This window comes from Rhincodon typus, chromosome 7 (genome assembly GCF_021869965.1).
Source record: "Rhincodon typus isolate 14 chromosome 7, sRhiTyp1.1, whole genome shotgun sequence".
Lineage (NCBI taxonomy): Eukaryota > Metazoa > Chordata > Chondrichthyes > Orectolobiformes > Rhincodontidae > Rhincodon > Rhincodon typus.
This window is the reverse complement of record NC_063338.1, coordinates 37826673-37843488: the sequence shown is the minus strand read 5'-3', so window position 1 is coordinate 37843488 and position 16816 is coordinate 37826673. Positions and strand designations below refer to the sequence as shown.

The 16816-nt window shown below is 43.9% G+C and overlaps 1 protein-coding gene across 1 annotated transcript in view; it reads right to left on the bottom strand.

The window, feature by feature from the left end:
- The window catches only part of pde1a (phosphodiesterase 1A, calmodulin-dependent), a 477849-nt gene that overhangs the window by 30214 nt on the left and 430819 nt on the right, over positions 1 to 16816 (bottom strand). Inside the window, exon 16 of the mRNA XM_048599192.1 lies at positions 1087 to 1274. Within this exon, the coding sequence (XP_048455149.1) occupies positions 1087 to 1274 (188 nt within the window). The remainder of the gene's footprint in view (positions 1 to 1086; positions 1275 to 16816) is intronic.

Genomic DNA, 16816 nt, shown 5'->3' with positions numbered 1-16816 from the left:
GGAGGAACACAGCAGGCCAGGCAGCATCAGAGGAGCAGGAAAGCTGATGTTTCAGGTCTGGACCCTTCTTCAGAAGGGTCAGCTTTCCTGCTCCTCTGATGCTGCCTGGCCTGCTGTGTTCATCCAGTTCTACACCTTGTTATCTCAGACTCCAGCATCGCCAGTTCCTACTATATCTCAGCTGAGTCCTTGTGATTTCTTTTTTATGATTAACAAACTAATAAACAATCCAATGAAAACAATCTGTAGTCACTTTATAGATTCTTTTTCAATGAAAGTAACCACAGATTTCCTGTTGCAGTCCTGTATTTAAGTTGAATTATATATTAACATTTCAAATGTTGCCCAATGATTTGGTAGGCAGCTAGCTTTTCTGTCACTGCACTCTACAAATCAAAGCGTTTGTACATTTGCTGTGTGGTCTCTGCAGTTGGGATCATATTTGGCATTTTACCATGGAATCTGTGGTGATGAAATAGTCTTGTGCAGTAATGTAAGATGAAGGAGAAATATACTCTACATGACCTACCCATCTACTGTCTTCACTGAAAAGGAAGGTCAGAAAGATGTGAAACAGAGGTTGATTCATTATTACTTAAGCTGCAGGAACATAAAAGACTAGTTTCAAACCCAAGATCACAGATTTGTGTTGGAGTAAGGCAGGATTGTAACTTCCTTTCAAGTGATGCCTGCTGGTGAGGATATTTATGTGGACTTGAGGGCAGAGTTAATCTCAGTTGTTGTGCTTGTTGTCTCTTGTTGTGGTAGCATTTGCTATCTAAGTTGCCAATAAGCATGTGCAATCAGGTGATGAAGAGTTGCTGATACTTGTAGAATTGTAGAACAGCAAGAACCAGCCCATCAGGTGATGAAAATAAGTTAAATAGAGCAAATATTCTTCAACACAGTTAAAGGTAACAATGACATCTTCACAGGTTATTAAGGGGTATCTTGGACACTGGATGTTCATATGAATCGAAAGGGTATGATCTGCTGGAGTAACAGCAATCTGATACTTTAGAAGGTTTGTACTTGTATGATTAGAATAATTAGATTTTTAAAAAAATGAAAATCACTCCCACACACCTTGAATTGCCAGCTCTTTCCATTTTTCTTTGTTTTGCTGAATGATGTCCATCCAGTTCAACTTAAAGCATTTTAGGTCCACAGTAGAAATGGAATATTCTGTGGAACAACCTCCATCCGATGGTACACTCCTTACACTGTGTCTTCTGGTTGAATCTGTAGTGGCTCCCACTCCAATACTGGTAAGACTTCAATAACACAAAAATCATTCAAGCTAATTACTGAGGTATAAATTGTGGCATATCACTGAATGAAAGAGAAACCTTTTAAACATTAGTTAATTATTTAATAAGGATGACTAATGCTCGTCTATATAATGTCATATTAAAAGTGAGTCCCATTTACTATTAGTTTCTGTAATGAAAAATATTCAATTAAATAAAACTTATTTCTTTGTTTGCTGTTGGTTCTCATCATGCCCATTTCTGTCTTATTTCCTTGGACCTTTAATTTCTGATACCACTTTCATTTAAAAAAAACAATTTCTTACACAGTTTCTACATTTTTCTAATTTTAGCTTTCATTATTTTTTGTACCTGTATAATAACTTGCAGACCAAGGACACAACAGGAAACAGAACCCATTGGAATCGACAGATGGAGAGGACACAGAGAGGAAATAATAGGAATAATCAGGAAATGCGAACAACTAATGGGAAATTGTCGCTATGTTACACAGAGACGGTAGATCAAAAGAATAAAGCCACAGTTTAGTTAACAGAGTAGAGAAAGAGATAATTCCTCGCTAGTATGTCAAGCCAACCCCATACCAAATTGTAGGATGCTTCGCTGCAGATGTGAGTGCCAGCGATCGGATTGTAGAGGCAGAATTTGTGGTGTTTGAGGAGGATGGCAAGCATCCTCCAAGCATAGGAACTGCCTGAGCCTCAGGGAAGTGACAAATTAGGTTAAAAATAACTTTTCTGATACCCTACGCAGAGTTTAGAGAGGCATATGGACCAATTTTTCAAGGAATTGGGAAGTCGCTCAACTGCCAAATGAAATTAACTAACCACAAGAACAAGAAGCATTTAGCTCAGCCTATACACAGAACATATTTTGGTCTGAGAGGGAAAATTGAAGCAAAGGTCAGGGAATTGATATCGGTTTTATTCAGCTGTTAGAGAACCTGGGGAATCCATATCAGGATTTTTGAAGTGGACACCCTCATTTGGTCGACTGAGTTTGGGGAACACCACTTGAGTGCAGGCAATCACAGAGCCTCACGCAGGGCATAGCCTGAGCAGAGGAACCCTAGACCCAGCCCACAGCAGAGTCCCACAACAAAGCCGAACTTCAGCCAAATGGCTAAAAACTTCTTCAGGATCTGGGCCGGCAAGCCAGTGGGGACTCCAGACGGCAAAGGAGTCCTACAAAGCCTGACTTGAGTAAGAAAACTTGTAGGCTGGTACCCGGGAGAGTGCACATCCTGGGACATCCTCCTACATGTGGTTTGGAACAATTAACTCGCTCAGCAATGTCCAAATCAGAACTGATTAAAATTAATGTTTGGTTAAATGGTCACCCAGTTCCCATTGGGTTGATACTGGCACAGCTGTATCTGTGGTTGCAGAACCTGTCTTTACCAAGATACACTCAGTTTTCCAACGCTTACGTTTACATGAAACTTCAGCCAGACTGAGAACATACACTGGGGAACCGTTGCAGATTAAGGGTACGACTTCTGTTCCGCTCTCCTATGAGCAGCAGTTGGTGCCGTTCCCATTGATTTGAGTAAAAGGCTCAGGCCCAAGCTTATTGGGACGGGATTGCTTGAGAAAGATTCACCTGGATTGGGTTAACCTTTTTCAATTGGAAAACAGCTGCCTCAGTGAAGTCCTAGTGAAATGTCCAGGTGTTTTTCAGGAAGGGCTTGAGACTATCAAAGGGTCCAAAGCTACTTTACACGTTGACCAGGAAGCAATTCTGAGATTTTGCAAAGTCTGCCCGGTACTATTTGCACTGCGGGCAAAAGTAGAGGGTGGAGGAAGCTTTGTGGAATGAGCAGCACCGTTCATACTGACTGTGAAACCTGACGGCTCAGTTTGCCTTTGTGGGGATTTTAAGCAAACAGTAAACTGCTTCTCACAGCTGGATAAATACCCAATCCCTCACTTAAAAGACGTACACAAAGTACACGGGGGAGGAGACATGAGCCGAGCCTATCTGCAATTGTAAGTGGACGAGGAGTCCCAGAAGTACGCCACAATTAATACCCATAAGGGTTTATACCAACATACAAGACTATCATTTGGGGTATCATCAGCCTGCGCCCTTTTCCAGCGGACCACAGAGAACATTTTACAAGGGTTACCCCAAGTTGCCATTTATCTGGATGACGTGCTAATAACAGGGAAGGTCAATAAAGACCAGTTGGAAAACCAAGACATAGTGCTTAAACATTTCCCTTCTGAGGCGTACACCTTAGAAGGGAAAAAATGGATGTTCCAGACAGCCCAAGTGACCTATTGGGTTACAGAGTCAACAAACCGGGGTACACCCGTTGGAAGATGAAGTGAGGATGATCAAAGGAGCCCCGGCTCCCACGTCTGCACCAGTCTTTCCTTGGCCTAGTGAACTATTACAGAAAGGTCATATGTAACCTGGCCTCCATCTTGGCACCTTTACACCTGCTATTGAAAAAGGGTCAGCCTTGGAAATGGTCACGTAGCTAAAAAGTAGCCTTTCGGGACGCTGTTGGCCCACTACACTCCAAAGCGAGAGGAGGTGCTGACATGTGATGCCTCCCATACAGTATCAGGGTAGGGTTAACTCCCCAATGGAGAGGAACGCCCCATAGCAGATGCTTCCCAGACTTTGGCTGATGCTGAACGCATATATGCCCAAATAAAGAAGGAAGGTTTGGCAGTCATCTTTGGTGTGAGGAGGTTCCACCAGTACCTATATGGATGGGAATTTGTCATCGTAACAGATCACAAACCCCTGCTAAGGCTACTGAAGGAAGCCAAGGTGGTGCCACCCATAGCTTCCAGTAGGATTCAGCAGTGAGCTCTGATTCTCAGTGTGTACAAGTACAAGTTGGAACACCATCCAGGAAGCCAAGTGGCTAATGTGGATGCCTTGAGCTGCCTCCCACTGGCAGATACTCCTCTGGTGGTGCCTCCCCTGGAACAGTCTGTTTCTGTTTTAAACTTCCTGGACATCCTTCAGTCACATTCAAAGTGGTTGGATGTGCATGAGGTTTGTTCAGCAAACCCAGGGATGACAATTGAGAAACTACAAGCATTGTTTGTGATACATAGACTCCCGAAAGTATTGGTCATGGACAATGGGATGTCATTTCCCAGCAGGGAATTTGAATCTTTCCTAAAGTCAAATGGCATTTGGTACATAAGGACGGCTCCATACCATCCATCGTCCAATGTTCTAGCTGAAAGATCCATACGAACGTTGAAGGAAGGCTGAAAGAAGCAGTCTATAGTGTCACTTGATACCAAACTGTCCCGGTACCTGTTCAATTATAGGATCCCGTGCACCCCACCCCCACCACCCCCCAACAACAACATGGAATAGCTCCAGCAGAGTGGCTGATGGGGAGAAGACTCTGCACCAGGTTAAACCTGATACTCCCAGAACTGGGGAAGGAGAGTGAAACGGCAGCAGGAACACCAATGCTGCCACATGCCTCTTCTAAGCGAGAGAGACAGTTTAATTCGGGGGACGAAGTTTGGTGCCGGAACCATGGGAGTAGCCCTGTATGGGTACGAGGCGAGGTTGATGTGAGGTCAGGTCCCATCACTTACAAAGTTTGGGTAGGTGATAAGGTCCTGAACAAACATGTGGATCACCTGAAAGCTGTTACCTCACAAATGGGGCAGAAGCAAAACATATCTGGCCCTCAGAACAGCCAGAAGGCCTGTCAAAAATCACAGGTTCTTCCTCCTCTGTTTAGTGTCGAGGAAACCTCAGAGTGCGAGATAGATGCAGCCTTACCACTGGAAGAACAGGAAGAAACTCTCCTGAGATGCTCTGGATGTAAGAGACGGACTACACGCTGCCCGTGTTACAGTTTGAATCAGAGGAACCCGATCTGGGGCGAAAATGTCACAGGAAAAGCTATGAGAGAAAGACCAGGCCCACACCCCTGGACGTGGAGGGGGAGGGATGTAGTGATTGAAACCAGCTGGATCTTGTTGGCTATGAGAGCCCTGATTTGGGTTAGACTTTTATTTTTATTCTGGGCTTTGAGTAAGTCTAGTACTTTTAAAACTTTGTATTCCTTTGATAAAATATTTTGTTTTTACTCTTTCAATTCTGTAACAAACACTTAAAGTGTCTGTACCTTGGTAATTAGTACCTAAGATGGCGCCAACATCGTGACTAAACTTTTCATTTCACTCATTTGAGTGCACATAATAATAAAGGCTATTCCATTCTATTCTAACCCTGGACCAATCAGGAACACCCTGGATGACCAATATTCAGGGGATTTAGCCCCACCTCGGTTCAGGGGACTGACTGAACCGTCTGGTCACAGCCAGTGTACTGTGCACAAGGAAATAACAGGTGTCTCCGTGATAGAATAACAGCCTCTGTGCAGTTATTTCAAAATTACAAAGAATCCAGCTGAGTTATTATTTGGATGCAGGTACACACTAAGTTCCAGAGCTGAGAGACATCAACATTGATCAGGAGCTTCAAGATCATCATGCTCAGAAAATGGATGCTGCAATGTTTTCTGCAGAATACAGATAGGAGCTAGACATTCTAATGTATTGTCAAGTGATGACATATTTCAAAGGTAGATAATTCTGTATAAGATGCATACATTATTTTATAATGAACCTTGCATGGTCATCACCAAGAAGGGACACTGTCACTATGCATGCTCCATTAAGTGTACTGGATGATGGAAGTACTTCATGAGTCAAAAGTGTCATAACGTTAAAGATATTGCAGCAGATGCACCGAATGAAAGAGCTGAGGTGAAGCTGACATCCAGCATCCAGAAGTCAAAGCTAAATCAAATCACTATCCAGAGGGAAAAACATTGGATCCAGGGGAGCACAATGATATTTCCTATTACTGATGCAAGGACCAGAGTTTAGAGACAGCAGGAAGTCCATGGCACAAGAGAACACAAAAGCCAGATGAAGATTTTGAGTGGTTTGGCCATAGAACCTGAAATGAAAAATCAGTTTGGAAAAATAATTTTTACTTTAAAACAATACATAATATTTAAAAAGGAGCATGCCTTGACACAAAGCATATGCTAAAATGTGGAACTTTGCGTGTTGTGATTATGTTTAAAACAAAAAAAGGTATATACCAAACACTGCCCCTAAAGGCAAATGTGTTGAGAAAAACAAGTGAAATACTGAACGAAAGACTGGAAATAATTGGACAGTGCTGACTGAACTTACTGTACTTTCCTAATCAAAGAAATTCAGTTACACGATAAGTTAGGAAAATTATTTGTTTGGCTGCAAAATGTATTGCAGTATATTTCGGAGGGATGGAGTCTAGCCTCAAAGACCAAGTAGAAAAATCATGCAAGTGTTTGAAAAAGGAAGAATGATGATTGCTCTCTTTCCCTGTGTGTGTGTGTGTGTGTGTGTGTGTGTGTGTGTGTGTGTGTGTGTGTGTGTGTGAGAGTGTGTGTGTGTGGGCTTGAGTACGAGATACTATTGGGTGTTTGGATGAGAAACTGAAAGGAACATCTTGTAACACAGAAGAGGTTACCTGATCTGGAGGCAAGACCAGATAGCACATCTAACAGGAGGAAGAAGAAGCCTGCATTGAAAGCTTTATGAAATCACACTGTGAAAGTTAAACCTGTGATTTTGAGTGCTGCTCTTTCAGTCTGAAATGTGACTATCTCAAAACCAACTGAAAGCACTTGGTGAACTTTCATAAGGCACACAACAAAATAAATTGTGGAAACTACATAAGGGGCCCACTAGATGGTGCTACTTCATAAACTAAGTGCAACAAAAAATTGAAATGCTCAGTGATCACACGGCTGTTATTTTGTCCTGTCCTCCTATTTTTACGTTTGCAGTAGGAAACAATAATACAGGGGATAAGGCATATTATTGGATATCCATTACATATTGTATAGATGTAACCTCAGAAAACAAACTAAAACATCTGTGAAGAAATTATTTCTCTGATCACTTCATACTTGTTGCATATCTGGAGCTTTACACCAAACTATGAAACTAATGGAGCAGATTTGGGTTGAATGGGCAATTTACACACCAACTGATTCACAGTATTGTGGAAGTGTAAAATTGGAGTGGAATAATTCCATCAATAAATGAATGCACTATCTTTTCAAAAGGTAAACTGGAATGAAATGATGTTAAAATTTTCCAGTCATTCTGGATCAAATTGCTGTCATTGACCAGGAAAGATTTTTCTTTCTGTTCTAACTGAAGATGTTAAACATCTTCCCTTCTTCATAAGGTCAGAAATGGGGATGTTCGCCAATGATTGCACAATGCTCAACACTATTCATTACTCCTCAGATATTAAAGCAGCCTATGTCTAAAAACAGCAAGACCTGGACAATATCCAGGCTTGGGCTAACAAGCGCCAAGTAACATTTGCACCACACAAGTGCCAGGCAATAACCATCTTCAACAAGAGACAATCTAACCATTGCTCCTTGGCATTCAATGGTATTACCATCACTGAATCCCAAAATATTAACATGCTGGGGGCTGGCATTGACAAGAACCTGAAATAGACCAGCCATGTAAACACTACAAGAGCAGGTCCTGAAGGAATCCTGAAGCAAGTCACACATCTCCTGACTGTCCAATGTCTGTCCACCATACACAAGGCACAGGCCAGGAGTGTGATGGAATACTCCCCACTTGCATAGATGAAGTTTGGCACCATCTGGGACAAACCAGGCTGCTTGCTTGGCACAACTATGAGTCTTTCCACTGCTGAGTAGCAGCAATGGGTACCATCTAAAAGATGCACTGGAGAAACCTACCAAGGCTCCTTAGACATCAACTTTCAAACCCATGACCACTATCATCTCGAAGACAACAGCAACAGTTGTATGGGAACACCTGCACCTGCACATTCCCCTCCAAGCTACTCAGGATCTGGTCATTTTGTCAGGTCAAAATCCTGAACTCTCTCTCTAAGGGTATTGTAGGTCTACCTACACCAAATGGACTGCAATGATGCAAGAAAGCAGCCGACTACCACCTCTTCAAAGCACTAGGAATAGGCCAAATTGCTGGCCCTGCCAACAATGCGCACATCTTGTGATGGAATAAAAAATAATTCTCTCATAAATGAGTAATCTGTGCATTCGCCATACAAGCAATAGCATTCTATAGTATTTATCCTGGAGTTCATCAGGTGAGAAACACTAACTTTCATATTAATCCAACAAAGAGTTCAATAAAATAAGCAAGTTACTTGATTAGTTAAATCCTCAAAATTTTTATAATGATCTGAGGGAGAAATGTTGAGATTAATGTAGTACTGCTAAATAGTCATATATTACTTATAAAAAAAGCTGAACTATAAAGTGCAGATCTGCATCGATTTAAACAGTCTGCCAGATTGGAAGGATGGATTCACTGCCTGGGTTAGAGAAAGGACAACAGATGTTTTCAAGGTTAATTAATTTATCTTCAAATGCCATGTCCCATCAAAGTCACCACTAGCTTCATCACTGCTTAAATCACTGTGCCTTCATTACCCATCTACCAATTATCTCTGTTAATATTGATTCATAACCAGCATCCATGAGCTCACACACTAGTACAGAGGGGTCTGCCACAGACTTAGCACATGGCTTCATACAGAGCTTGAAAGTCTTTCATTACAATATGGAGCAGGTGGCCACTTCCATCTTGTGGAACTAATAAAGCTGCAGTGTCTGATGGTTACAGTCATTACTTCATTTTCAACATAAGAGGCATCTGCCCAACATCTACATGCTGCAGGAGAATCTCAGACTGGTGTCACGCAGGCACATTATACTGGCATCATGGCTTTAGATATGGAGCTGAGGTAGCGTTGGCCACCAGGTCACAGCTCCTCTCTTCCCTATCTCTTGCTCACAACTATTCTCACAGAGAGGTCACAAAATGTCTCAAATATCAAAATGGAAAAAAAATTCTGGAAGCACAAACATAAGCAAAGGACGCGGTACAGAACATTTGAATCTCTGCACTATTCCAAAAGATCATTGCGAATTTCTATCTCAACTCCACCCTCCCGCAATATCTCCAGATCCTTTAATTCCCTTAGTACCCAACAATTGATAAAACTGTCATAAATATACTCAATGACTGAACATCCACACAGATCTGGAGCATAGAAGTTGGAATCCCAAACATTTAAAAGGGAAGAAAGCTCTCCTCATCTCATGCTAAACGTCCCCACCTTATTCTGAACCATGTTCTGGGACTACATTTTCAATCTTCATTTCTAGGCCTGGAGGTGGAATACAGAAATTTGGGGAGGTGATGGTCTAGTGGTATTGTCGCTGGACTGTTAATCCAGAAACCCAGGTAATGTTTTGGGGATCTGGGTTTGAATCACACCACGGCAGATGATGGAATTTGAATTCAGTAAAAATCTGGAAATAAGACTTGAACGATGACCATGAAATCATTGCCGATTGTTGGAAATCTCTCTGGTTCATTCATGCCCCTTAGAGAAGGAAACTGCCATCCTTACCTGGCCTGGCCTAGCTGTGACTCTAGACACACAGCAATGTGGTTAACTCTCAACTGCCCACTGGGCAATTAGGGATGGGCAGTAAATGCTGGCCTAGGCAGTGATGCCCTCATCCCATGAAGGAATAAACAAAAAGGCAAGTGGCAGCAATAACTGAGACTTCTATTCACTAAGCAGATGTTACAGGAGTGCCCCTAAAAAGCCAGCAATGGTGTAGGCAAGTATCTAGAGATGGCACCAAGGTTCTCTGATATCTTGAAGCATTAATTGCCAATTATGAATGGCAGGAGCTATTGCTTCCATCATCCAGTATCTGAGATACAAAGAAAGATGGAGATGGTTACAAGATGAGCATTAGAGAGTGACTAGAAGGATATGGGCCCACTTTCACAAATGATTCAATAACGTCATAAGATCTGGGAAGATGAGTGGTGAGTGGAACCCATGTGATAGATGTCTAACTCTGTATATACCATCATGCACATATGTTGGCCTAGTTCTCTGTAACACTTGCACAGCATGCATCCATTGTCATCAATAAAAACTCAGCCGCCATTGCATATGTCGTGTAAATGAGAAAGGGGTATCACTGAAGAGTGCAACATTGCATCTCAGTGTCAGACTAGAATAGATGAGGGAGACCCGGCTATTCAGATAAAATTCTCTCTTCATCTTGCAGGCGAACTGAATGTGCAACTCTTGTGAAGTGCCTCAGACTGGTGGTGATGGGGCAGACTTTCCTCTGGGTGCTCGGGTTTTCTTCCACAATCCAAAGATGTGCAGGTTAGGTGGATTGGCCATACCAAATTGCCTGTGGTGTTCAGGGATGTGTAGATTAGGTGGGTTATGCAGGATGGGTCTGGGCGGGATGCTCTGAGGGTCAGTGTGGACTTGTTGGGCCGAAGGGCCTGTTTCCACACTGCAGGGATTCAATGAAACTATGAAATGAAACTTAACAACAATGAAGGAGGCAGTTCTAGGTATTGTGAGGTTGTGGTGAAGGTGAAAAAAGAGGCTATGAACAGCAGGGTCATTTAACTGCCTTTTTCTCAGATGAAGGAAGTGGAGCAAACCCCTGCCCAATCCATACCATGGCTCCTTGTGGCCCTTACCTACTGGGTTGGTTTTGCTGAGGCATCTGCTCTGTGTCTGGAGTTCCCAGTACCACCTTCTCTCTCCCACATGTCCCTGAGTGGGAATTGAGTCACTCTGTACAGTTGTCGATAGCCTTCTCCATGTGGAGAGACTCCTCAGATCCAGCACCATCACATCATTCGTGTGTACCATCTACCATTCTTACCTCGACTAGGCCTCAGTCAAAATTAGAACAGGGAGCAGTGGGGGATCAGCACTTCATGTAGATTCTTGGCCTCGGGTATCACAAATGCGGAGGGCATTTCAGGATCATCAGAGACAGTCGTGCTCTCAAATGTTGAAGATGGCTGGTACACCACCAAAAAGCAGACAATAGTGAAGCCCATACGCTCCTCTGAGGGCTGTGAATTTGCTCAACATTAGGCTCAATCACCACTTAGCAGAGGAATAAATGTTCCCAACTTCTCACCCCGTTCCCGGCAGCGATGTATTCCAGGCACTTTGGGATCAAATGGCACCCTTTGGGACAGCAACTTTCAAGGGTGCCTGTACCTCCACTTGTCTCACTGGTATTTAAAAATCTAGCCCTCAGATTCACCGTTCAGGGGAATTTTCAGCAACTGTACATCAAATCTGCCAAGGCTTTTAGGAATTTTATAAATTGAAATTATATCATCTCCCATTCTTCTAAAGTGCAAGGAATATAGGCTTAGCCTCTTTAATCCCTCCACATGAAAAGGATCAGTCCCTCATTCTAACTCATTGATATAGGTTGTAATAGATTGTAACATAAATTTTGCCTCTGCCACTTCCTCATGCTTCTGCACCTTCTCTTGTAACCTGATGGGTTATGGCAAGGGTTGTACCTTTATAATGACAAGAATGGGAAGTGTGCAGCAAATGGCCAAGCTTCTTGCGAACCAGTCAGGTCAGTAATGTAGTGCTCCTCCTGAACTACTCAAGCAGTGAAAGCATGATTGAGGACAGCATTTTTCAATACTTCACGTCCAGCACCACTCTCATGGTAGACCAGCTCCACATATTGAAATTAATTCTGCATCTGAGTCATGAGCTAAGTTATGAGTGGATAAACTAGTAGCTGCCTTTTGATTTGCCATCACGGTTGAAATATAGCTGGCATTGGAGCTTGCAACTGAGTGAATGGATTGTGAATACTGTCAGCTTATTGTGCAATGATCTGCATTTGTAATTACACACCAAATGCACATGGATGAAGTAGAATCCCTTCTGTTTTCAGACTGTTCTGAAGGCTGTCAGCGCATCTTACGAGTCTCCACAAAGCAAAGCACTTTACAAATACGATGTCGAGTACTCCTCACATTGGAAGTGTGTTTATGATCCCTGTTTCCTTGTAATTCCCTAACCTTATAATACTTACCTATTCCACTTTATTTCCTGGAACTAGATCCAATATTGCCTCTCGTTGGGATAAAACACACTGATCTAAATTATAGGGAGTGTTTGAAAGTAAATAATGCTTCCATTGGCAGGAGGATCAAGAAGACATCCATTTAAAATAATTGGCATAAGAATGAGAGTGACAATAAAACTTTTTCTATAAAGTAAGTTGTTGTGATCTGGAACACACAGGCTGGAAGGATAGAGGCATTTAACACGGATGCCATTTTGGAACTTTAAGAAGCTGCATAGTGCCTGCAGAGATTGCTTTATCCTTTAGTGTCTTCAGAAAAGTCAGAGGATAAAGAAATGAGAAGTGAAAGCAAACATAATAACGAGGATAAATAGCTGTGCCACATTTACATCTCAGTTCATTCCATTATAAGCCTTACTTCTGAGCTAAATGATGTCGCATTCAAGTCTCAGTTGGGGACTCAACAGCTGTGGTCTAGGGCTGGGCTTTATGCAGAGGTCGTAGACCTGCCCTGTGCAGCTTCTAAATTGTGTGGAAAGTCTGTCTTTTCCTGGCTAGGAAGCCCCAAGCTGAGTTAAAGTTGCAGGCCATTCATTGGCTCAGGACGAGACTTCAACCCCCATCTGGGAGGAGGATCTGCTCTTGAGAACTGCTGAGCAGGAAGATGGAGTCAATAGATGTGAAGCTGGAAAAGAACAGCACGTCAGACAGCATCTGAAGAGCAGGAAAGTCAATGCTTCGGGTCTAAACCCTCTGCCAGGACTGAGGGGAGGGGAGCCCAGAAAAAAATAGAGGGAGGGGATTGGGGCTGGGGGAAGGGTGGGTGGAATCATGCTAGATGGAGGCAGGTAGGGGGGGTTATTGTGATTAGTCAGTGGAAAGGGTGGAGTGGCTAGGTGAGTAGAAAGATGGACAGGTTAGGTCAGGTCAGGTCAGGAAGGGGAGGGCTGGACATGGGATAAGGCTGGAGGTGGAGGGATCTTGAAGCTGGTGAAGTCAATATTGAGGCCATTGGGCTGTAGGCTCCCAAGGCAAAATATCAGGTGTTGTTCCTCCAGTTTACATTTGGCCTCACTCTAACAGTGGAGGAGGCAAAGGATGGGCACATGGTCAGGGGAGTGGGAAAGGGAATTAAAATGGATGGCAACTGGAAGATCAGGTTAGTTGGTGCATGCAGAGCGCAGATGTTTCACGAAGCGGTCCCCGAGTCTGCGCTTGGTCTCCCAGAAATAAAGGAGACCACATCGGGAGCAACAGATGCAATAGATCAGGTAGGATGAAGTACAAGTGAATCTCTGCTGGATTTGGAAGGATTGTTTGGTGCCTTGGACGGAGGTGAGAGAGGACGTAGAGGGGCAGGTGTTGCTCCTCCGGCAGCTGCAGGGAAAGGTGCCAGGTGTGGTGGGGAGTGTAGAGCTGATGAGGGAGTCATAGAAAGAACAGTCCCTGTGGAAAGCAGACAGGGTTGGGGAAGGAAATATCTTTTTGGTGGTGGAGTCTGGTTGTAGGTGGCAGAAATGTCGGAGGATGATGCATTGGATTCAGAGATTGGTGGGGTGGTACGTGAGGACTAAGAGCTCTCTATCCTTATTGTTGTTGGGGGGAGGGTGTTGGAGGGCAGAAGTGCGGGAAATGGAGGAGATGCATCCTTAATTATAGAGGAGGGAAAATTCCTGTCTCTAACGTAGGAGAGTATCCGGGATGTCCTGGAGTAAAATGCCTCATCCTGGGAGCAGATGCTGCGGAGGAGGAGGAATTGAGAGTATGGGATGGAATTTTTACAGGAGGATGTGTGAGAGGAGGTGTAGTCGAGGTCACTGTGGGAGTCAGTGGGTTTGAAATGGATGTCAGTGGTGAGTCGGTTATTGGAGATGGAGATGGAGGGGTCTAGGATGAGGAGGGAGGTGTCAGAAATGGTCCAGATGAATTTCAGGGCAGGGTGGAAGGTGTGGGCAAAGTTGATGAACTGCTCAAGTTCCTCGCAGGTAAATGGTCTGGTGCTCTGTAGTCCCAGTGGCACCCCCACTACCCTGAGGAGTGGGCATTGGAACTGAAATAGAAAGTGAGCAGGCATTTTGCTAGGGTCAGTCTGACAGATCTCAGTGAGGGAATTGGAGGTCCAGGGCAGACAGGAACACAGGGAAGTACAGTGGGAAAGGAATTGCTAGAAGGTTGTCCAAATAGCAGTATTCTCTTGTAGCCAAAGTAGTGTGCTGTGTGTGATGTTGAGGGTAGAGAGTCGTGAGTGAGAGAGAGAGAGAGAGAGAGAGAGAGTGTGTGTGTGTGTGTGTGTGTGTGTGTCTGTGTGTATAAAATTCTCCGGTTTCTTGCTGCACTATTTGAAGAAGATTTGTGGAACATTTTTCAATATCCTGGTCAGTGCTTGTCTCCTATCCAATGTCACAAAGAGGGGATTAATTAATTGTGTACTTCATTGTTGTCTATAATCTGTGTATAAATCAGTTACCGTTTTGCGTTAAAAAAAGTCAATGTAGTTTTAAGTAATTGACTGCTGCCGACTGTAACTAATTGACTGTAACCACCGAGGATGTAGAAAGATATTATAGAAATTCAAGTTCAAAGTTTTCCTTCTGTTCTGGAGAATAATTAATTCATCCCTATGATATTATTCATATTTCTGGGATAAACCCAGTAAGGAATTGGATATAGTACAAAAGCAATAGTTGACAGCAGTTACAATAATATTAAAACGGGTCATGCATTTTCATTCAGTGAAAATGAAGTAAGTTAAATCCAAAGATTTTCCATGGAATTAACATTACAAAAACAATACCTGTGTAACTTTTGAACAAGTCAGTGAGATGCTTGTGAGTCACTGCAGAGTCACAAAAGAATTATTATCACAAATGCATAGGAAAGAATTTTTGTCGATACATGATTTTGTTGCTATCAATCAACAGCAAACATTGAAACTAACTGTCAACAGTTGCATTTACTTCCTTTCTTAAATTAGAATTTCTATTTTATCATTTGCATGTTGATTTATTTTCTCTCCTTCTTAAGTTCCTTCTATGCCATGTTCCTATAGCTCGAGAGAGTGAGAAGGCAAAATATGTTCCCGTGCCTTCAGTCATGTCCTGTTTGACTCAGCCATTGTGAAGTACGACTGAGTAGTGTAGCTAGAATACTTTCCACATCTTGACTTGTTATTATTCAGCAATAAAGCAACTGTGACTAAAACCTCTCAAATGGAGACTTAATGTTGTCTAACATCATAGCAATGTGAGACAACAAGGTGCAGAGCTGGATGAACACAGCAGGCCAAGCAGGATCAGAGGAGCAGGGAGGCTGACATTTTGGGCCTAGACTCTTCATCAGAAATGGGGGAGGGGAAGGGGGTTCTGAAATAAATAGGGAGAGAGGGAGAGGCGGATAGAAGATGGATAGAGGAGAAGATAGGTGGAGAGGAAACAAACAGGTTGAAGAGGCGGGGATGGAGCCAGTAAAGGTGAGTGTAGGTGGGGAGTTAGGGAGGGGATAGGTCAGTCCAGGGAGGACGGACAGGTCAAGGGGGCGGGATGAGGTTAGTAGGTAGGAGATGGGGGTGCGGCTTGAGGTGGGAGGAGGGGATAGGTGGGAGGAAGAACAGGTTAGGGAGGCGGGGACAAGCTGGACTGGTTTTGGGATGCGGTAGAGGGAGGGGGGATTTTGAAGCTTGTGAAATCCACATTGATACCATTGGGCTGCACGGTTCCCAAGCGGAATATGAGTTGCTGTTCCTGCAACCTTCGGGTGGCATCGTTGTGGCACTGCAGGAGGCCCAGGTCGTCTGAGGAATGGGAGGGGAGTTGAAATGGTTCGCGGCTGGGAGGTGCAGTTGTTTATTGCAAACCAAGCATAGGTGTTCTGCAAAGCGGTCCCCGAGCCTCCGCTTGGTTTCCCCGATGTAGAGGAGGCCACAACGGGTACAGCGGATGCAGTATACCACATTAGCAGATGTGCAGGTGAACACCTGCTTGATGTGGAAAGTGTTCTTGTGGCCTGGGATGGGGGTGAGGGAGGAGGTATGGGGGCACTTCCTGCAGTTGCAGGGAAAAGTGTCGGGTGTGGTGGGGCTGGAGGGGAGTGTGGAGCGGACAAGGGAGTCACGGAGAGAGTGGTCCTTCCGGAAAGCAGATAAGGGTGGGGAGGGAAAGATGTCTTTGGTGATGGAGTCGGATTGCAGATGGCGGAAGTGTCGGAGGATGATGCGTTGGATCCGGAGGTTGGTGGGGTGGTAAGTGAGGTCGAGGGGGATTCTTTTTAGGTTCTTATTGCGTGGACGGGGTGTGAGGGATGAGTTGCAGGAGATGTGGGAGACACGGTTGAGGGCGTTCTCGACCACTGAGGGGGGCAAATTACGGTCCTTGAAAAACGAGGACAACTGAGATGTACGGGAATGGAATGCCTCATCCTGGGAGCAGATGCGGCGGAGGCGAAGGAATTAGGAATAGGGGATGGCATTTTTGCAGGAAGGTGGGTGGGAGGAGGTGTATTCTAGGTAGCTGTGGGAGTCGGTGGGCTTGAAATGGATATCGGTTTCTAGGTGGTTGTCCGAGATGGAGAC